We start from the raw sequence: 23,850 nt of genomic DNA on the forward strand, positions 1-23,850 counted from the left end.
TGATCCCAAGCATACCTCCAAGTCCACTAGAGCATGGTTGCAGAGGAAAGGCTGGAACATTTTGGAGTGGCCATCGCAGTCACCAGACTTAAATCCGATTGAGAACCTCTGGTGGGACTTAAAGAAAGCAGTTGCAGTGCGCAAGCCTAAGAATGTGACTGAACTGGAGGCCTTTGCCCATGAAGAATGGGCGAAGATACCCGTAGATCGCTGCAAGACACTTGTGTCAAGCTATGCTTCACGTTTAAAAGCTGTTATAACTGTAAAAGGATGCTGTACTAAGTACTAAGATTGAATGTCACTTGGGGGTTGAATAAAACTGATAATGCTGTGAGCACAGAAAAGACATTTGTGGTTATTTCATTATAACTGTTATGTTATATTTGTCTGACCTACAAGTGCCTCTTTAATGTAAATGTAAGCAAGATGACTGAATGATCAAAAGCAATGTCAAACTGGCCAAAACACTCAATTTCAGTGGGGGTTGAATAATTTTGGTCACAACTGTAGATATAATAAATTAATAAGTGATGTGTGACCTCAAAATTACACCAAATTAAATAGAATAAAATAAATGTGATAGTGATGTCAATTAAAATTCATTGGTGCCCATTATTCATTAAATCTACAAAGTAAAATCAAGTAACTCAAAACATGTGAAAAAACATTTATATATATATATATATATATATATATATATATAAATTCTGTGAATATAAAATCACACGTGCCTCTCGTGTAGTGAAAAAAAACACAATATAGCAATACATAAAACAGTGCTCTCAAAGTCCAATAAATGCTGATAGTGACCAAAGAAAACACGTGCTTCCAATGACTACTGTTGGTGACCATAAATTAACAGGAACTCGTGTAGATCTTTGGGTGCATGTGAATATGACAATCCGACCACCATCTGGATAAGCCTCTCACCTCATCACTTCGACCCTTGCGGATCAAAACGCTTATGTGGATCCCCCTCACGGATCCTCCAAGATAGCTATTACTCCAAATGTTGCTCCTTGTCGCACCCAAATCTCTCAGAAATTAATATTCCACCAATGGCTCCTCTCCAGGTAAGTTGCAGCATCAATCTCTCAATGAGACATAAAATAGATCCTCCCATAGTGCAGTATATTTTATTTATGAAGTAGGGACAGATAACAAAAAGCTCTCTCACTCACGTGGCAGCCAATTCAAAACCTCATGCTTTCGGATGAGGGCATGTATGTATGGGTGTACAGCTGGGTGTACAGGTGTGAGCCCTGAGGAAGTCACATGACATTGTGACGCAACGCGTCGGCTTGACGTGGTGACGTATTTCCGGAGTGGCGGCCATCTTGGTACACCTGTACACCCAGCTGTACACCCATACATACATGCCCTCATCCGAAAGCATGAGGTTTTGAATTGGCTGCCACATGAGTGAGAAAGTTTGTTATCTGTCCCTACTTCATAAATAAAATATACTGCACTATGGGAGGATCTATTTTATGTCTCATTTGAGAGATTGATGCTGCAACTTACCTGGAGAGGAGCCATTAGTGGAATATTAATTTCTGAGAGATTTGGGTGCGACAAGGAGCAACATTTGGAGTAATAGCTATCTTGGAGGATCCGTGAGGGGGATCCACATAAGCGCTTTGATCCGCAAGGGTCGAAGTGATGAGGTGAGAGGCTTATCCAGATGGTGGTCGGATTGTCATATTCACATGCATCCAAAGATCTACACGAGTTCCTGTTAATTTATGGTCACCATCAGTAGTCATTGGAAGCACGTGTTTTCTTTGGTCACTATCAGCATTTATTGGACTTTGAGAGCACTGTTTTACGTATTGCTATATTGTGGTTTCTTCACTACACGAGAGGCACGTGTGATTTTATATTCACAGAATTATATATATATATATATATATATATATATATAAATAAATGTTTTTTCACATGTTTTGAGTTATTTGATTTTACTTTGTAGATTTAATGAATAATGGGCACCAATGAATTTTAATTGACATCACTATCACATTTATTTTATTCTATTTAATTTGGTGTAATTTTGAGATCACACATCACTTATTAATTTATTATATATATGTGTGTATGTACCTGAAGGAGTAGCGCTACATTCTTTATTGTATTTATTCTTTTGCTTCTGCTGTGTGATGACACACCTAGTGACACCTCGTCATTCACTGCATGCACTGCTAGTATTATGCAGTCAGGTCAGAGTTCACTGAGCTTCAAACAGAACAAACTGTTGGTACCCACTTCGCTGGCATCAAGGTTAAGCCGACATACAGTTTCCAGAAAAAAGACATTGTCTGATATGCATAACCGCAGTCAACATTGTCAACTGACCAAAAGAAACAAAAAGGACATTGTGCAGGATTGTGACCCAGAATAAGAAAACTGGTGCAAAAGTGACTGCAGAGTTTATTCTCAGTCTTCATGGGACTGAGATTGAGCTCTGCAATCATTTTTGCAGCAGTTGTTTTCTTGTTCCGTGTCACAATTCTGCACAATATCCTTTTGTCTCTTTCAGCCAGTTGACCGCGCTTATGCTTATCAAAGTTCTCCCGGAAACTGTATATGCCGTCATAACCTTTGATGCTGTACTTCGCGATACGGCAGATAGATTGGCAACTTCAGTCACAGAGGCACCAGCTAATTGGGTACCAGCAATCTGCCCTCTTTGAAGCTCAGTAAGCGGACATGACTCTGTATCACTAGCAGCACATGCATTAAATGATGAAGGTGAGGCTTCTCACTTGTTAGCTAGGTGTCTCATCACACAACAGAAGCAAAAGAATTTTACATCACTTTCGCTTTCAACGGAAAATATGTCACTACTTTCACACCTGCAAATCATGTAGTGTTTCCATTTTTTGTCTAACCCCTGTATCTGAAAAAGCAAAAACGTTTGGTAAATACCTCACAAAATGGCATTAAAATCAATTCACTAATGAAAATAAATAAAGGCATGACTTAAATAAATAGTGGTCCAGGCATGTGGTATTTAAGGAATTTAAAAATATAATAGCCAATTTGGAGTAGTCTCTGCCTTTTTGAATCAGTTTCTCAACAGCAGTGCATAGAGATCGAAATATGGAAAAACACAGAATGATTGGGTTTGATTTACTTAAAGTATAACTAAAGACAAAAGTTTTTTTTATAGTGTTGGATAGAGTGGAGAGGGAACCCATGTCAGGTTTTTATTGCTCTCTGTTCTCGTTAGGGAGATTCACCCTATTTGTCCAGTTTACTGTTATCACTGAAATTTAAAGTAAAAGAAAATCCCAAATGTTGGGTTGTCCCCAGAAAAATAATAGAAAGGAAATCCTCCAGTGGGGACACTGGTTTTGATTTCTCCCAACGGATTCCCTTAATTTGTAGGGATTTCCTCTCCTTCCTCTTTTTGCTATGTAACAGGAAGTGAAGGGACATCTTCCCAATGACAACATTGTCTTTTTTATTGGTGGAAGAAGGGTATTTATATATGTTTATTATTTTTTATACCATTTTCATTCAGCATTTGACATTTATAAAGATATTTTGTATCTATTTAAATTTAACTTAGTTGTTTTTGGTACACCACCTGTGCCCTGTGGAAGCAGCTTCCCTTTAACTGGTATTCCAGTCACCTTTTTTCTGACTTAGTGAGTTGGCATATTTATGCAGTTTAAATCATTTTACCTCTTTATTAGCTAAAACTGACAGGGGTTCTAATCCTCCTCCACTGTATCCATTACACTGGATATCACCTCATGAGATAAGATACTGAATGGTATAATGAGATAAATACTGCATATTTTGATTAAATAGCTCTTGCTTTTAGTAGCATGTTTTTGTGAATTGCAAAAAATGCTTTGAGGTATTTTATCTCAGATTTTAAATAGGAAAATAACTCTTCAAGAATTGAGCCTAGTGTTACTAAGCTGGCTGCTAGGATGCTGGAAGGCACAGCATCATTGGTTGTTACCCGCCTGTATCATAATAACAAATGATGCTGTATGGCCCAGTGACCTGTGTCCTAGCAACCAATGATGCTCAGCATCATAGGTTGCTATGTTGCTGGCAGCTGGGCTACAGTGTCATTGGTTGCTGTTCCAGCATCCTGGCAACCAAAGAAGGGGGGGTTTGTCAGGCAGCAAAATTTGGGGTGGCATCCAGCGAGGGGGGTGTGGGGAGGCTCTTGGTTAGGTGGTAATTATTCTAGGCATGCACTTATGGCCAAAACTCCCTCTGCTGACAATAGAGGGTTTCCCTCACTTTCCAGGGATTTCCTTTCACTTCATTGTGTGTCAACAGGCTTGGCTTTACATATACTTTAAGCCTAGGTTCACGCTGTAGCAGGTCTGGGGATGCACGTCACACCCCCACACACTGGAAAACACGGTGTGTTCTTGGGTACGTGAAACCGAGTTCTTGTATTCCCCACAAGTACAGCAACCAAACAAATGAATGGGCTGCTATGCCCACATGCATGCAGGACCCACAACATTGTATACCTAGGCTAATGCACAGTTGTATATCTATGGTTTAAAGGGTCTGCTAAATAAGTGTTAACTACATGTTGTGGCAATATAAGGCTGTGTGCACTCTGGACGTTTTGGACACTGCTGTTAGAGGCATCTGGCCTCTAAATGCCCCTGCATGTTAGCCTATGTGCACACAGAGGCATTTACAGGCAGAAAAAAAAAAAAACACTGGCAGTGCGTCCAGGAACAGCAGCATTTTGGCAGAAAAAAGCTTGATGCGTGTAAACGCTAAACACGTTTAGCATTTGAGCTTTAATTCATTTCAATGGCCAGAATAAATTATTATTCTGGCCAATAAAATTAAAGTCCAAGTGTGTTACACGCGTTTAGAAGTGTCAAGCGTTCTTTCTGCCCAAACAACATCACAGTAGAAGTAAGGGCCTCTAGGAAAGATAGCAACAACATCCAGCATGCATGAGGCCTAAAACTATTTGGGACTTTCAACTGAAATGTACACTCACTGGCCACTTTATTAGGTACACCTGTTCATTTGCTTGTAACACAAACTGCTAATCAGCCAATCACATGGCAGCAGCTCAATGCATTTAGGCATCTAGACATGGTGAAGACAACTTGCTGAAGTTCAAACCCAGCATCAGAATGTGGAAGAAAGTGATTTTGAACGTGACATGGTTGTTGGTGCCAGACGGGCTGGTCTAAGTATTAAAATGGCTTATCTGCTGGAATTTTCATGAACAACCATCTCTAGGGTTTACAGAGAATGGTCCAAAAAAAGAGAAAATATCTAGTGAGTGACAGTTGTGTGGACAAAAATGCCTTGCTGATATCAGAGGTCTGAGTAGAATGGGAAGACTGGTTCGAGATGATAGAAAGGCAACAGTAACTCGAATAACCACTCATTACAACCAAGATATGCAGAATACCATCTCTGAACGCACAAGTCAAACCTTGAAGCGGATGGACTACAGCAGCAGAAGACCACACCAGGTGCCACTCTTGTCAGCTAAGAACAGGAAACGGAAGCTACAAGTTCTACAGACTCACCAAAATTGGATGACAGAAGATTAGGAAAATATTGCCTGGTCTGATGAGTCTTGATTTCAGCTGCGACATTCAGATGGTAGGGTCAGAATTTGGTGTAAACAACATGAAAGCATGGCTCCATCCTGCCTTGTATCAATGGTTCAGGCTGGTGGTGGTGGTATAATGGTGTGGGGGATATTTTCTTGGCATACTTAGTACCAATTGAGGATCGTTTAAACGCCATGGCCTGAGTATTGTTGCTGACCATGTCCATCCCTTTATGGCTACAGCATACCCATCTTCTGATGGCTACTTCCAGCAGGACAATGCACCATGTCACAAAGCTCAAATCATCTCAAACTGGTTTCTTGATCATGAAAATGAGTTCACTGTACTCTAATGGCCTCCACAGCCACCAGATCTCAATCCAATAGAGCACCTTTGGGATGTGGTGGAATGGGAGATCATGGATGTGCAGCCAACAAATCTGCTGCAACTATGTGATGCTATCATGTCAACGTGGACCAAAATATCTGAGGAATGCTTCCAACACCTTGTTAAATCTATGCCAGGAAGAATTAGGCTCCATTCACATCCGAGCATAGCGTTTTTCAGCATTTTTAGCGTGATTTTTCACGCATATTTCAGAGCAATTTTTGAGCTTTGGTATTTTTTTATTAGCCAATAGAAAAAAATATAATCTATTGCATCATTTGTTGCTAGGTTTTTCTATCAGCTTTTTGTTGTATTATTATTCATTATTATTTTGTTTTTTGTTAGGATAAGGGATTAGCGATAAGGTTAGGGTTAGTATTTTATTACTTCTTATTTATAGTATTTTTTCTTTTTTTTATATTTATTAGGGTGATATTAATAACTGAATAAATGTAAAAAAATACATTAAAATAATCAAATACTTGTTATATTAAATTAATAATTAACCCATAACCTTAACCCCCTAAAACAATGTTATTGTTATAATTATTATTTTTTTGTTTGGGTGTTTATTATTATTAATAGGCAGGAAAACACATTAATATAAGTGGACTCATAAACACTGACTGGAGTTTAATTAACGGACTGTATTAACAGCCAACACAATGTTGTGCATTTTTGTCCTCCCCAGCCTTTGACCTGTAAGGACTTGCTGCGCAGTCCGCAAGCTCGCCCTACACTTGTACATAACACACCACCCACAACGGGCCAAAGAAATCATTCCTGGTGCCGTTGTACTTCAAACATCATACGCTAGGCACAAACCCTAGAGCAGCCCAGCCCGCCACCCCCACACCTTCGGGTTACCCTCTTATAGGTGACATTGTAGACCTCCAGTCGAACTCGTAATACAGAAAATAGGTCACGTGAGCAGTCGAAGGTGGAGCCGGGCTCGGCTCTCTGACGTGCTCTGATTCGCTGCAGGCGGTCAGGCTTCCGGCTGCGTGGGAGATGTTTTTTCCCATAACGTGACATATGTAGTGGGAGAGGCTTGTGAGCCTGGTGCGCTCTGATTGGTGGAAGATGGATCACTCGACATGTGTGGTTAGGCGGGAAGGCGAGTGAGTCGTCAAATGAGGGGATAATGTGTGATGACATACTTTGGAAATGATGGAGGTAAAACAGGACAGTAATGTTATGTCTGGTGCAATGATGAAATGAGGAGTCCGTGCTGTGTGGGAAGCTCTGTAACGTGACATCAGTGTGTATTATCTTTCAATGGACATATATACCTCCTATGTGTTCTTCACATCTGACACATACAGAAAAAGAGGACATGTTGAAAAAAATACCCGTATAAACGATGACATAAAGCAATTCAATTTAAATACATTTTTTCCAGCTGTATAAAAACAGCTGTATTTGTGCCAGTCACTTTGATAAGGTGACTATGCAGATATCTCTGTCAGGACCGGATTAAAGTGTTACTAAATCCAGGCTCCTGCATTCACTATATCTGGTCTCCCACAGAATATAGAAATGCAATTATTTTAGTAAATAGAAACAGCTAAATACCTTTTCTCCTCAGCAGTTAGAACAGTCTTTTAACTTCTATCAGTGTCCAGCAGAGTACTGGTTAAAGCTTGTAGGAGGAGTTTTCTTTCTGCTCTAGGAGGATGCAGAACCCCTGACCTCTGTCTGGACAGTGTTGATTGGCCCTGTACTGATCACATTCACTCTCCCAAGAAACAAAAAACTAGCAAGACACACCAAACTGAGCATGTGCAGAGTGTCTCCACCATAAGTCTTATCAGGACATAAGAGGGAGACACTAGAAGAAGGGGAGGATCAAACAGCATTTTTAAACAAAGCAGAGGATTAACCCCTTAGGTTCCATGGTGAGTATAATAAGCATGCTTTACTGCATATACAGACTGATTTTACTGTACGTAAAATACCGCTTTCAAAGCGATCGTACAATAATCTGATCGTTAGTACACAGCTTTCGTTGATATTATTTGAAGGGACAAGCACGAAAATTTTTCTTGTACAATACCAGATCATATGATTTTAGTTTAATCAATAAAGTTTTCATCTGAAAATACAGTACAAATAGAATACGTTCCATCACTTCTGCATTTTCAAGTTTTGTAACTTTAGTAACCACTTTTGATGAGACTAGCATGCAAAAAAAAAAAAAAAAAAAGGAATGATCGTTCGTCCAATATTCTCATGCTGTGTACAGGGCTTAAGCAGGAGAACACTCCGTGGCCTGTTTCCTGGCTCTGCTGGGAATTCAGACTTCTCTCCAATGAACAGACTCCACCCACTTAACCTTTTAGAGAGAAGATCAGTGTCCAGCTGTTTCTCCTCCCCCAGCCCTTATGCAGCTGAGAACAGAGGGTATGTGATCACTTACAAAAGGAAAAAAAACAGACTTATGGGTAACTCCTTTTCTATAAGTCTTCCAGGACAGACTCTTGAGACGTAGAGCTCCTCCCTCTAGGACAGGAAACACGTAAGCCCAGAACCTTAAAAGCAGACCTCCAGGCCTCCCTCTTTAGTTTTCCCCAAGAACCACAGGAAGGAACTAAAAGACATAACCATTTATGCATAAACATATATTACTGTACAATACTTAGGGTGGGAAATCCCAGCTGTACGGGAAGACTTATAGTACAGGAGTTACCGGTAAGTCTAACTCTGGTTTTCTCAAAAACGTCTTCCAGGACAGCCCCTTGAGGCGATAATCAAGAACTTACCCACTAGGGCAGGGCTACTGCCTGGAGGACTTTGCACCCAAACTCCTGATCCTCTCTAGAAAGCAGATCCAGGTGATAATGTCTCACGAAGGTAGAAAAGCTGGACCAAGTGGCAGCCTTACAGATTTGTTCTGGTGAGGCACCAGCTCTTTCTGCCCTGGATGCTGACAAGGATCTGGTTGAGTGTGCATTAACAAACGGGGGCAGAATCTCTAATGCATTATACGATTCCACTATAGCCATCCTAATCTATCTAGCTATGGTGGATTTGGAAGCATGGAAACCCTTCATCAGTTCCGCGAAAAGAACAAAAGAGAATCTGATTTTCTTAACTCTGGCCAAAAGGCTCCTTCTAACATCTAACAAACTTAATCATTCCTCCTTCTTGCTTGCGGGAGCGGAACAGAAAGTCGGCAAAATTATATCTTGAGACCTATGAAAGGAAGAAACTTTGGGAAGAAACCCAGGATCCGTTTGGAGCAGAATTCTATCCTCAAAAACTGACAAAAAGGATTCCCTAATAGAAAGTGCCTGCAATTCACTAACCCTACAGGCCGATGTGATTGCTACCAAAATACAGTTTTTAGAGTTAAAAACTTTATTGAAGACTTCTCCAGAGGTTCAAAGGACCAAAGCTTTTAGGACCAAAGACAGATCCCAAACTGGACAGTACCTGACCACCGCCGGCCTGGACTTGGAAAGGGCCCTGAAAAAAAAGGAATCCTGCTGGAGGGGGACCTGAACGAAAACACCTTTAAAGTTCTAACCGAATGGCCCTGATCTACCCCATCCTGGAAGAAATCTAAGACTGCTGGGATATCCGGAGGGCTCCTACCCTTATCCGACAACCAGGAGTTGAATCTTTTCCAGATTTTAGTATAAATAGCTCTGGATACTGGTTTGCAGCAGTTCACCAAAGTCTGTCAGAAATCCCCTGAGCTTTCAGGAGTTGTTTTCCAGTAGCCACGCCACCAACTTCAAAGTCTTTACCTGAGGGTGCAGCATCGGACCCTGAGAGACCAGATCCTCCCTCTCTGGAAGAGGAAATGGGGAGACTGAGGCCAGGCTTCACAGCAGAGAGAACGGAGCCACCAGAATGAGGTTTGTCCTTTCTGACAAAAATTTCTGCAGGACTGCTGGGATCAGCCTTACTGGAGGAAATGCATTAAACAGACTGAATTCCCACACGTTTGCGAAGGCATCTACACCCAAGGTCCGATCCCACGGATTTAGGGAGAAGAACCGGCTGAGTTTCCTTGGGAAGCAAAGAGATCTGCCTCCGGCATGCCCCATTTCATAGTTATGGTCGCAAACACTTCCTGGTTGAGAGACCATTGTTTCAAATGGATGGCAGATATCGCACACAAGTTTTGCTCGGTCCAAGACCGTATGCTGTCCGCGAATGCTTGGAGAGGAGGGCTTCTTGTACCCCCCTGTTTGTTGATGTATGTCACCATAGCCATATTGTCTGAACGGATCTGCAGGTGACGGTCTATTAGGTCTGCTTGAAAGGCATCCAGCACTCGCTGGACTGCTAGAAGCTCTCTCTGATTCGAGCTTCCCCCAAGGACCACAACCCCTGGGTTGCTCTGTTGCCTAGATGGGCTCCCCATCCAAAGCTGCTGGCATCGGTAGTAATGATAACCAGATAAGGTGTGGTCCATACCACACTCTTGGCTATATTGTACTGCATTCACTACCACCAAAGGGATCTCTTGATCCTGGAAGAGATCCTGATCTCTTGAGACTGGGAGAAAAGACCACCCCCAGAAATCAGCAAGAGTCCCCAAGCGTACCTGAGAGGAGCCGGTGCCTGATGAACCAGGGTTTGCCTGCTGGGGGGGGGCAGCACTCTCCAATATGTTCCTTGTGGTGTGGTAGCAACAGCCTCTGCTGGGTCTCTTCACACTGCACAAGCTGCCCGAGCACTGTTGCCTGCGCTGCCATGGAGAACGGATCTACGAGTCTCTCTGCGCCCGCCAATGACGTCACTGAATCTTCCGATTAAACCAGCTTGGAGCGCAGCTGCTCCGCCTCCCAGAAATCACGGCCACCCACCCGGCGGTCAGGATGCTGACTCAGCCAGTCTTACTGGCAGTGGTGCTGGACACCTTTTAGCAGTCCTCCTCCTCTGAGGACTGGAAGGCAAACAGGAGCGCAGCCCCACTCCTTTACTGAAATGGAGGGATCGTGCCGGGCAAGGAGGTGGTACTTACCTAAACAGGAGCCACCAGCACCATTCTTGAGCCTAGGACTCCTATACAGGTTCCTAGAACATGTAACCGATCTTTCCGGAGGAAAAAAATACTGAAGAGGGAGGCCTGGAGGTCTGCCTTTTAAGTTTCTGGGCTTACGTGTTTTCTGTCCTGGAGGGAGGAGCTCTACGTCTCAAGGGGCTGTCCTGGAAGACGTTTTTGTGAAAAAAGTATTTATAATGTTTTTTATATGTACATACAATTTTGTATTTCATTTCTATTTTAAACTGGGTTGTTTTACAAGGTGAGGGCTCACATATACTTTAACCCCTGCCACACCAGAAGATTGCAGTGTGGCAGTGACATCATAGGAGGAAGATTTCTGTTAACTGAGGACACAGCAGCAAAAGAACACATCTCACCGAAGGCAATCAATGTCCTTTCTGTTTATTATTGGTATTTTTTTTAATAGGTTTGCATCAGGATTTGACACAGCGACTAGATACTTTGCACCTTACAATCATTGTTGATACACATGTTCATAATCAATCAAAATAAACGTAAATTGACATGTGTTACTAAGGTTTGACAAATTTGCTTTGAATCTAGGAGCCAGCTAAAAACGTTAGGAGCCAGGTGTTTTGTTAGCATAGCAAGGATTGTCAGCGCCTGGGGCAAGGCAATTTTTTGGGCAACAAGCTTCATGTGTTGCGATTTGCCGCGTGACAATCATGGCAAAACTGCACTTCGTTTTAGGTGCCATTGAAAATAATGGCACCTGAACCTGAGTTCTGTGATCACAGTGATTCTGCCATGATCTGAAAATGCACAGGTATGAATGGAGCCACCCTGGTTCAGATATATACGTTCTGAATGCGTTTTCAAACTCACAGATTCGCATGACAGGCTAGATATTATGTGTTCCTATTGAAGTGGTTCACACAGATGCGATCCACACACATTGTGTTTTGAGTGCCATTACAAAAAGGGTTCTGTGTGAGTTTGTAGCAGTGCGTTCCAGACTCGCAAGTGATAGAGTAGCATGCAGAGATAAGTGTTCACATAGGATTGCTATTAACAGGAGTATTTGCATTGAAGTCAATGGGAGGCATTTTTGCATTGACATCAATGGGAGGCATTTTTGCATTGAAATCAAATGGACACGATTTTGCATTGAAGTCAATGGGAGGCGTTTTTGCATTGAAGTCAAAGGGACGCGATTTTGCATTAATGTCAATAGGGGGAGTTTTTGCATTGAAGTCAATGTGAGGAGTTTTTGGATTGAAGTCAATGGGACACGATTTTACATTGAAGTCAGTAGGGGGCGTTTTTGCATTGAATTCAATAGGGAGTGTTTTTGCATCAAAGTCAGTGGGACTCGATTTTGCATTGAAGTCAATAGGACATGATTTTGTGTGCTTGCTATGGGAGTACCCGACAAAGGAGCCAGTAGAGCCTGTGGGGGACCTGAGAATAAGAGGATCCAGGCTGCACTGTGCAAAACCACTATACAGAGCAGGTAAGTATAGACATGTTTGTTATTTTACAAAAAAAAAAAATGAACCTTTAGTATCGCTTTAGGCTTGTAGGAGGAGTTTTCATTCTCCTCTAGGAGGAAGCAGGACCCCTGATCTCTGTCTGGACAGTGCTGATCACATGCACTCTCCCAAGAAAAAAAAAATCCTCTAGCAATACACACCAAACTGAGTACGTACAAAGTGACTCCAAACCTCTGTTCTGTCAGGAGATAATTAGGGGACAATGGAAGAAGGGGAGGTTCAGAGAAGACAGGATCAAACATCCTTTTTACACAATGTGGAGAATTAACCCTTTAGGTTCTACAGTGAGTATAATAAGCATGCTCTTCTGCATATACAGACTAATTTTACTGTTATGGGTTTAGTAATGTAGCAATCGTATGTACAGATATGGACGCGGACATCCATTTTGCTCAAGATCCACCATCTTGTGTCATTCTCACTCCAAATCACTCCCCCTCCCTTTTTGTTGAATGGCATGTGGTCTGTGTGTGTGCTGAGTTCAGGAGTGCACAGGGCACAGCTGGATACACCTCATGGTTGTAAACCCAATTAGCTGGTCCCAGGGTCTCTGAGAGACTCTTGCTCTGGCCGGATCGTAAAGCTATAAACCCGTCAGTCACTGGACTTGAAAAGCATTCCGAAATAGCAGTAAAACATACATCCCATTTGAAACCACTTTTTCATACAATTTCATAACTCCCAACAGGAAATAGGTACAGTAGAACAAAGCATATATTCAGATAGGTCAGTTTAATGCGAGTCACCTGATACCTTACATCCCTAGATTACATCTACCCGAGAGCAGGAAGCGATATCTCTTTAACCATCACAGGCAGATATATCTGGTGTCTGGACATTCAGAATATGATTCTGCACATTATTCTACCAGTGGATAGGATGCTACATGTACCTATGGAAGGTTATTGTCCATTGTGTGGATTTGGGTCACAGCCGGGGTCTCCGCCTAAACCCCCTCCCCAAATGAGGCGATTGGCCCTTGGCTTCAGTAGACACCCCCTGCTGGGGGACTAGAAAACAGGCTGTCAGGCCTGAGAGAGGTAAGATGAAGAGATTCTCCCTTTTTAATATCAGGAACCAACTTTGGGAGAAACGGTACCCTTATGTTCAGGACACTTGAATCTGCTTAAACCAAGGATTTTGGCAAGTATTCTACCTCTCTAAATTTCTGTCTGTTATCTCTCTGTTGTGTTATTGCTCTCTGTATTTATATATATATATATATATATATATATATATATATATATATTGGCTACATCTTTTTCTGTAAATATTTTTATTGCACCATTTTGACCTTTTTAGTAATAAATCCTATTTTCTGAAAAGCGTTGAACTGTTTCTAAAGCTCTTTAATGCAAACTAAGAATCCCTGTCTCTGAAGAGCGCTACTGTGTGTTTTAAACTTCTGCATACATCTGCCTGGGGTGACAGTGTGTATACAGACGCTTATTCAAACATCATAGTGTTACTGCTAAGATTTGTGAGTTTCCTCCTTCTCTGTACAAAAAGGTGGTGGTGGCAGTGTGAAGGGTTAATTGCGTAATTAACCTGACCCAGTAACAATTGCTCTCAGGCTGCGGCACATAGATTGTGGTCCAGTGAGCTGGAAATCTTTGTGCATCTGAGCGTGGCATTGTTACGCAAGTGACAGCACGGTTTTATCGCGGTTTTAGATTGGCTAGTCCTTCGGTCACAAGTCGGTGAAAAGCACTGGGGGTCTGACGCCGCACTCGTCACAAGTAACACTTTAAATCCTACCATTGACATACTCAATATGCAACCCTCAAACATCTCTACCACTCAATTTAAACTTATTACAAATTACTACAGTGGTGAAACAGACGGTTGCTGCGGCATGGAAAACCCCTACTTTTAATCTCACAGAAGTTAAAAACATGGTCACAAGAGCCGTGATTCATTATAAAATTGATGCAACCTTGTAAGATTGTATCCCCAAATACACTATATTGCCAAAAGTATTGAGACAGAGGTGCCTTTACACGTACATGAACTTTAATAGCATCCCAGTCTTAGTCCGTAGGATTCAATATTTAGTTGGCCCATCCTCTGCAGCTATAACAGCTTCAACTCTTCTGGGAAGGCTGTCCACAAGGTTTAGGAGTGTGTCTATGGGAATGTTTGACCATTCTTCCAGAAGCGCATTTGTGAGGTCAGGCACTAATGTTGGACGAAAAGGCCTGTCTCCGCTCTAATTTATCCAAAAGGTGTTCTATTGCTTTTTGCACTGTGCAGTCATGTTGGAACAGGAAGGGGCCATCCCCAAACTGTTCTCACAAAGTTGGGAGCATGAAATTGTCCAAAATGTCTTGGTATACTGATGCCTTAAGAATTCCCTTCACTGGAACTAAGGCGCAACCCAACCCCAACCCCTAAAAAAACAACTCCACATCATAATACCTTCTTCTCCACACTTTACACTTGGCACAATGCAGTCAGGCAAGTACCATTCTCCTGGCAACTGCCAAACCCAGACCCATCCATCGGATTGCCAGACAGAGAAACGTGATTTGTCACTCCAGAGAACACGTCTCCACTGCTCTAGAGTCCAGTGGCGGTGTGCTTTACATCACTGCATTCAACACTTTGCATTGCATTTGGTTATGTAATGCTTGGATGCAGCTGCTCGGCCATGGAAACCCATTCCATGAAGCTCTCTACGCAATAATGTTGTCAGGGAATGGGAAGATTGCCGCAGTGATCGAATCTGCACATGCGTAGAATCCTGACAAAACGTACAGGCAGGCAGGCAGGCACTAGGACTCAGGCGCGCCTGTCACAAATGACGGCGCTGGGCAAGCACTAGGACCCAGGAGCGCCTGTCAGGAGTCGGGCGGGCTATTTAAATCGGCTCTTGCAATGCTCAAGTGCCGTATGGTCTTATCTGTCTCCTGAGTTCCTGTGAGTAGATTGTTTGTTGCCGACCCTGCCTGATCCTGATTTGCTGTCCGTCTCCTGCTCTGATCCCTGGCTTTGTCTGACAATTCTCCTGCTTAACCCCATACGTTCTGACCTCCTGTTGACGAACCCAGCTAGGAGGAGGGGTGGTCAGGTACAATATTTAATTAAGTGGAAAGGCTATGGGCCGGAGGAAAACTCGTGGGAACCTGCCCAAAACGTCCATGCCCCCAGATTAATGCGGGAATTCCTACGTAACCAGCCTCAAAGGAGGAATCGGGTGGGCATCCGGAGGCTGCCCATAAGGGGGGGGGGCATGTCAGGGAATGGGAAGATCGCCGCAGCGATTGAATCTGCACATGCGTAGAATCCTGACAAAACGTACAGGCAGGCGGGCACTAGGACCCAGGTGCGCCTGTCACAAATGACAGCGCTGGGCAAGCACTAGGACCCAGGAGCGTCTGTCAGGAGTCGGGGCGGGCTATTTAAACCCGGCTCTTGCAATGCTCAAGTGCCGTATGGTCTTATCTGTGTTCCTGAGTTCCTGTGAGTAGATTGTTTGTTTGTTGCCAACCCTGCCTGATCCTGATTTGCTGTCCATCTCCTGCTCTGATCCCTGGCTTTGTCTGACGATTCTCCTGCTTAACCCCATACGTTCTGACCTCCTGTTGACGAACCCGGCTTGTGACCTGTTTATCCCTCTGCTAGCTGATTCTGTACTACACCGCCACCACTGTTACCGACCCGGCCTGCCCGACGCTGCTTCAGTTACCTCCTCACATCAGACTCTTACCCGCTATACACCTTCAGCGGTGCCTCTACCACAGCTGGGTGAACCCAGGGGCCACGACCTGGTCTCGGCCTGCTCCAAGTCCATCCCCACCCTCAGGGGCTCTGGTGAACAAGCAGGTCGGAGGTTAGATTCTGCGAATTGGGGGATTCCGGTCTGTGGAGTGCTAGAGGCTACCGCTGCAGGATCCCTGACAGATGTTGTGCTAATCTGAAGGCCACATAAAGTTTGGAGGTCTTTAGCTATTGACTCTGCAGACAGTTGGTGACTTCTGCGCACTGTGCATGCGCTTGTCCCACACTGTGCATGGCTTACCACTTCGTGGCTGAGCTGCTGTTGTTCCCAGTTGCTTCCACTTTGTTATAATACTGGTAACAATGGACCGTGGACTATTTAGAAATTTCACGGATGGACTTATTGCACAGGTGGCAACCTATCACGGTACCACGCTTGCATTCACTGTGCTCCTGAGAGCAACCCGTTCTGTCACAAATGTTTGTAGAAGCAGTCTGCATGCCTAGCGGCTTGCTTTTATACACTTGTGGCCATGGAGGTGATTGGAACACCTGAATCCAGTGATTTGGAGGGGTTTTCCAATACTTTTGGAAATATAGTGTACAGTATATCAGAGTCTGGCAACCATTGTGTCAGGATGTGGATAACCTACTGGTGGCATTGTGCTTCCCAGAGTGGGAGGTTGTAGTTCTGGTGTTCACCAGCAGATGTTTCCCAGCAGTTTCTAGTAATCAGTCTCCACCTATTGCTGGCGGCTGGGAAGGTATTTACTCTTGCCTCTGCTAGTACACTTCACGTCTGTGTTTTCCTTTGCTTTGCTAGTCAGATGCTGCTTGTCATTTATCCTGTTCCTGATCTTTCTCTTGTTCTGCATCCTGTACCATGCACCCTGCTGCCCTATCTCTGCGCCCCTTGTACCTGTATGCAGTCCTGGTTTCCCCTTCCCATCTGTTCCCTGCATTGCCATTTTTCTCTGTTTATCCTGTTACAGTAATACCTTGGTTTACCAACGCCTCGGTTAACGTAATTTTTGGTTTACGAATGAAAATCCATTAAAAATAATGCCTCGGTTTACTATTTTTTTTACACGTGTATGTTAGTGCTGATTTTTAAATGCAATTACCAGCTTTTTTTTTTTCTTCATTATAGCTCACAGTGTTAGCTGTCACTTTCCCCGGAGTTAATGGAAACTTTGTTTCTTTTAAGAAACTAAGAGGAAACATTGTTTCTCTTAACTCAGGGAAATAAACTAAAAGAAAACTTTCTTTTAGCTGGGGGGAAAGCGACAGCTGAATTTCTGAGCTATAGTGGAAAAAAAAAAAAGCGGTAATTGCATTTAAAAACCTGCACCGTAATAAATAAACAAACAGCGTGGTGTCCCACCATACCAAGCCCTTCTGGTCTGGTATGGATTTTAAGGGGAACTCCCACGCCAAAATTAAAAAGAAAATGGTGTGGGGGGGGTTCCCCCCAAAATCCATACTAGACCCTTATCCGAGCATGCAGCCGGCAGGTCAGGAAAGAGGGGGGGCGGCAAGGGAGTGCCTCCTGAACCATGCCAGGCCACAAGTCCTCAACATGGGGGGGGGGGATCTGGGGGCCCCCTTGTTAAACTGGGCTTCCAGATTCCATTAAGCACCCTGCCAGCAGACCCCCACAACCACCGGCTAGGGTTGTGGGGAAGAGGCCTTTGTCCCCATCAACATGGGGACAAGGTGCTTTGGGGGGGGCCTCCCCTGCCCCAAAGCACCCCCCCATGTTGAGGGCATGTGGGAGTTCCCCTCAAAATCCATACCAGACCCAAAGAGCTTGGTATGGATGGAAGGGGGGACCCCAAGCCATTATTTTTAAAGTATTTTTTTAATTGCTGGCAATTCTATTACATTCAGCTGTCAGGGGGAAGCCCACTGACAGCTGAAACATTAACACATGGTTGTCGCTACTAAAATACCGCATGACTTGATAAAATAACTTATGCGGTATTTTAGTAGTGTTTACTTTTTTTTTGATCTCCGGAACGGATTAATTGGTTTTCAATGCATTCCTATGGGAAACTGCGTTTCGGCTTATGAATTTTTCGCTATGTGAAAAGTCCTCTAGAACGAATTAAATTCGTAAACCGAGGTATTACTGTATTTAGTTAGGCATTTTGGTTATATGAATATGCTCAGTGATCAACAATAAAGTACTTTTCCTTATATAATCCCAAAAATCCAAGATCTGTAAATAAAGTCCAATTTTAAATTAAAGTCCAATAAAGAAAATACGTGTAGTCCAAAAGTTACTTCCAGTGTAAAAAACGAAAAAAACATACAAACGAACGAAAACTCTCCACTGCTTGTAAACCTTTGATTACCTCAAAAAAAAAAAAGAAAATTCACATAGTGCATTATCCTTTATAAAAATCTCATTAGCCTGTAAGATTAATTCAATCTTATTCACCCAAGTGGAAACAAGTGTATATATCAAAAACGCATACACATGTGATATACTGTGCAAAACCATGCATGTGAAACACTCTGCGGTGCTACAAACTCATAACACAGTGCACACTTCTATTGGGGTAAGGAATATATACCCTTACCAATGTTCAAAGCAATATATGTTTTATGATCTTAATCCACAGAAAATTTCTCTGGTGGTATAAATCTTTGTATGAATATCCTCTGGATTAGCTTTATATGGATCCTTCCCCCTAGTAGCTTGGGAGTGCTTCCACCATATACGTCAGCCCGATATCCATATACAAGGAAGAAATCACAGCGTAATACTGCCACATACTTAAATCAAAAGCTTTTAATAATCCTGCTTACATTAAAACATCTTTAATCGCACATAGCATAAAAAGACCTGTCTGCCATCCGGAATCCAGGAGAGTCCCAATCGTAACTCACAGCCGAGATTTTGCCCTCTCCAAGATGGCCGCCACTCTACTTCCGGAATTCTCGTATGCGTCTGACGTCACCTCCCTTTGACGCGTTTCGTCATTGGACGTAATCATAAAGGGTACGTACGCCAGACTAGGAAGTTCAATTTATACTCCTCCCTCACCAGGTGATGTCGCCACAATCTCCATCTTTCTAAGGGGCGATACCCTCACCTTCCGGGATATGAAGCAGTGTACAAATGCCGGAAAAGTCATATTTAGTATAGTATTGGCGCCACAATCTCCATCATAAGGAGGGGCAATGCCAATACTATCTAGCAAATTCACAATTAATACATAGTAACAGCACAATTTAATATATATCTATATCTATCATCCTAAGTCCCCAATTCTATTCATCAATTCTCATTAACAATCAAAAAAATAAAATAAAACCATCAGTTCCTACTCATAAAACATCATAATATATTCAACTAGTTATATTCTCCAATACTTCACTGTTTATAACCCTATTAATATTGGAACATCATATTATGGTAAATGAATTAGATACAATAAATAAATTTATTTCAGAACTTATTCCGTTTTGGTATGGGGAACAATATTATATTCAAAAGAAAGGGGTAGCAATGGGCGCAAAGTTTGCGCCCAGTCTTGCAAATATTTTTTTAAGCAAATGGGAGGAGAGAGTCATTTTTAATAAGAAATGGGAAGGATTGATCTTGTGGAAAAGATACATCGACGATATTTTGGTGATTTGGGATGGTTCCTTAGAGTCTTTGAAAGCCTTTTTAACAGTTTTAGAAGGAAATGAATATGACTTAGGTTTTACTTTTAATATGAATAATATTTCAGTGAATTTTTTAGATTTAAATATTTTTATAGAGGATGATGTGATTTTTACTAAAACATATTTTAAAACAACTGATAGGAATGGATACATACCCAATAATAGCTGTCACCATCCATCCTGGATCAATGGAATCCCCAAAGGACAGTTTCGCAGAATTTTAAGAAACTGCACAAGACTTAAGGAATATATAGAGCAAACTAAAATTATTAAGGATAGATTTATCGAAAAGGGGTATGATCCGGAGGTGTTGGAAAAAATTAGATTTGAGGTGAGCAAAAGCTATATAGGGGACAAGAAGATTATTCTAGTTGAATATATTATGATGTTTTATGAGTAGGAACTGATGGTTTTATTTTATTTTTTTGATTGTTAATGAGAATTGATGAATAGAATTGGGGACTTAGGATGATAGATATAGATATATATTAAATTGTGCTGTTACTATGTATTAATTGTGAATTTGCTAGATAGTATTGGCATTGCCCCTCCTTATGATGGAGATTGTGGCGCCAATACTATACTAAATATGACTTTTCCGGCATTTGTACACTGCTTCATATCCCGGAAGGTGAGGGTATCGCCCCTTAGAAAGATGGAGATTGTGGCGACATCACCTGGTGAGGGAGGAGTATAAATTGAACTTCCTAGTCTGGCGTACGTACCCTTTATGATTACGTCCAATGACGAAACGCGTCAAAGGGAGGTGACGTCAGACGCATACGAGAATTCCGGAAGTAGAGTGGCGGCCATCTTGGAGAGGGCAAAATCTCGGCTGTGAGTTACGATTGGGACTCTCCTGGATTCCGGATGGCAGACAGGTCTTTTTATGCTATGTGCGATTAAAGATGTTTTAATGTAAGCAGGATTATTAAAAGCTTTTGATTTAAGTATGTGGCAGTATTACGCTATGATTTCTTCCTTGTATATGGATATCGGGCTGACGTATATGGTGGAAGCACTCCCAAGCTACTAGGGGGAAGGATCCATATAAAGCTAATCCAGAGGATATTCATACAAAGATTTATACCACCAGAGAAATTTTCTGTGGATTAAGATCATAAAACATATATTGCTTTGAACATTGGTAAGGGTATATATTCCTTACCCCAATAGAAGTGTGCACTGTGTTATGAGTTTGTAGCACCGCAGAGTATTTCACATGCATGGTTTTGCACAGTATATCACATGTGTATGCGTTTTTGATATATACACTTGTTTTCACTTGGGTGAATAAGATTGAATTAATCTTACAGGCTAATGAGATTTTTATAAAGGATAATGCACTATGTGAATTTTCTTTTTTTTTTTGAGGTAATCAAAGGTTTACAAGCAGTGGAGAGTTTTCGTTCGTTTGTATGTTTTTTTCGTTTTTTACACTGGAAGTAACTTTTGGACTACACGTATTTTCTTTATTGGACTTTAATTTAAAATTGGACTTTATTTACAGATCTTGGATTTTTGGGATTATATAAGGAAAAGTACTTTATTGTTGATCACTGAGCATATTTGTATTTATAATTATACACCTCTAAGGGTAGAGGTGAAGTGTGCTTATAAAATAGTTGGGAAAATTAGTGTTTTACACATATATTTTGGTTATATGGTTGTGGTTTACTTACAGTATATCTTTATGTTTCTTTTTGCTGGTGTTTTGATATCTTTTGTTTTACTTTTCATAAATTTACTTTACTATATGGTCTCAGTTTCCTAGTGTAGCTAAGAAGATCTTGCCATCTCTGCTGCTGATTCCTGACATATAGATAGATAATTACTTTCCTTCGGGGTTTGAAGCACTTTCTGACCCATAATAAAATACTACAAAAGTTCTTCTTACCTTAAGCAGTTATGCTGCTTCAAACACAGGCTCCCCAGGAAGCCTGCCCCCCAGTGCCCACCCTCCCCTCCGGCTAACCTTTCCCACTCACCTGCTCACCCCCTTACCTTAATTTTATTTGGGATGTACTGTTTTGAATAAGCTTCCGTACTGCGGATAAGTTGGATGACCACAGTTTGACAAATGCAACAGAGAATTAAAAAGAAGTTGAAAATGGAAGAATACTTGCAAAGTCCTTGGTTTCAGCAGAATTCAATTGTTCAAGCAAAAACGGTGCAGTGGCTCTCTTAAGTCTGGTTAGATGTTGCTTGGTTGATGTTAATACGAGAGCTATCAAATCTGCTTGCAACCTCTTTTTTTACCTGATATCAAGGGTGTGTTGACAGAGACCATCTGACCAATAATCCAGTTTAAGGGGTGGGTGCTGGGAGGTTACCACATTTATGACCAAGTCCCAAATACAGTTTCTCATAAGTGTTCATATTTCTGAATACTAGCATGCAGTTTATTGTCCAGCATGAAATTAGCCTCAAAATGGAAATAAATATGGCAGGTCTCGGATATCCATTTCTCGTAGGAGGGTTTGGAGGCCTAATCCACTCTGGTACCTCCTTGTATAGGGATGTTTGGGTCCAAATTGCTACCCAATAACTGTTAAAGGTGAATATGACTTCATTCTGGCTATACTGTCATCATTTCAGAAGTTTTAAAACATGCTGAAGTTTTAGAATCTTGGTTGATAAGCCGTCTATCAGAAACATTTATTCTGTACTAAGGTCTGTTAGGTCTCTGGATTGCTTAAGCCCCCGAGGGTGACAGTTTTATTAGCGTTTTCATACTGGAATGGGGGATTGGGCTAATAGGCATGACAGGTCCTGTATCTGTCCTGGTCTGATAAGAAGGCTCTGGCATCGGTTAACAATTGTGTATTGCACCAGAGGTGTCCTGCAGGGATGAGGAGAAAGGAACCACTGCTCCTATTCACCAACTTGTGCTACAAACTATCATGGCGGAATCTGAACAACATGGTGTCCTTGCCCTCACAGCTTCCTGTCTCTACCTGTATAATTTTGAAGATCAGAACAACATTTCTTAAAAAGAAATAGTCAATACTGCATCCCTTGGAAGAGATATCCTGTCAGTCAAGTAAAGGAGTCTGGTACTCTCCAGATTTTCAGTAGTTTTAAAGGTGCAGGCAGAAGAAAAAAAGTAGAAGAATAGGAGTAAAGGCAAAAAAAGAAATGAAGGGAGGAAAAATATGTAAGGAGGGAAAGGTAAAAGAGAGGGTGGCTGAAGGCACATCTTTTGACATAGAGGTGTTAAATATGAAAGAGAGCTATTCAGTATTGTAAGTTCTTACCAGACAGTTGAAATTGATCCCGCTAGAACCATCTAGCCCTATGTTCGCTAGGTTTATCCCATAGGGCAGAAGTAAGCTGCTCCATGCCTTGTGTGTTATTCACACTGGCAAACCACTGCGTAACTATGGTGGGGACTGCTTTTCCACACAATACAAACACAGGTTCTTGGAACAGTTAGAAGATGTTTAACCCTTTCACTGCCAGGTCCGCACGGCTTACAGATTCCTCTGTGGCTGCCCTGCAGCTGTCGATTTCCTGCCTCTACCTCTCCTGCCGACTTTAAGCGCTGCAGAGCAGCCACAGAGCAATCCATGTGAGAGACCAGATGCCCCACCTGTTGTTCTAACCCCCCCCCTTTAGTGCTCCCCACCTCTCCTGTGTCTTGGTCCCCCTCCCTGCTTCTAGCCGGCTCTCCTTCCTTCTTCTCCCGCAAGCTGCAGCCGCTGACAGATCGCTGTCAGCTTGGAGGGGAGGGGCCTTCATTTCCTGAGAGCTGGAAGGCTGGTAAAAGTGTTTACCAGCCCCCTTCCTTTCCTAAATGAATACAGATAGCGAGCAGTACAGATTGCTTTTGTATTCATTAATCACTGACAGTAAATTGTGTTTACTATCTGTCAGCTTGTGAATGAAACATAGTAAAGACTATGTCTCAATTTATGAATGAAAGGAGGCTATAGAGAAAGGGACTGTCTTCAGCCCCTTTCTCTGTCTCAAAAAAGAGACA

At 42.2% G+C, this 23,850-nt stretch overlaps 1 protein-coding gene across 3 annotated transcripts in view; it reads right to left on the bottom strand.

Annotated features, from left to right (window-relative positions):
* The window catches only part of LOC149443666 (acyl-CoA dehydrogenase family member 11-like), a 94,419-nt gene extending 87,476 nt beyond the window's left edge, over positions 1-6,943 (bottom strand). Inside the window, exon 1 of one of the 3 annotated variants that reach the window (XM_089655463.1) lies at positions 6,822-6,943. In XM_089655463.1, coding sequence (XP_089511589.1) covers positions 6,822-6,838 — 17 coding nt within the window. In that variant the 5' untranslated portion in view covers positions 6,839-6,943. Of the gene's footprint in view, positions 1-5,540; positions 6,128-6,810 lie in introns of those variants that run through there. The other 2 variants (XM_089655465.1, XM_089655464.1) reach the window with 2 other exon arrangements.
* Positions 6,944-23,850: the final 16,907 nt, after the last annotated feature.

The sequence above is a fragment of the Staurois parvus genome, unplaced genomic scaffold (genome assembly GCF_062004578.1).
Source record: "Staurois parvus isolate SC_StPar_1 unplaced genomic scaffold, SC_StPar_1.0 ptg000840l, whole genome shotgun sequence".
Lineage (NCBI taxonomy): Eukaryota > Metazoa > Chordata > Amphibia > Anura > Ranidae > Staurois > Staurois parvus.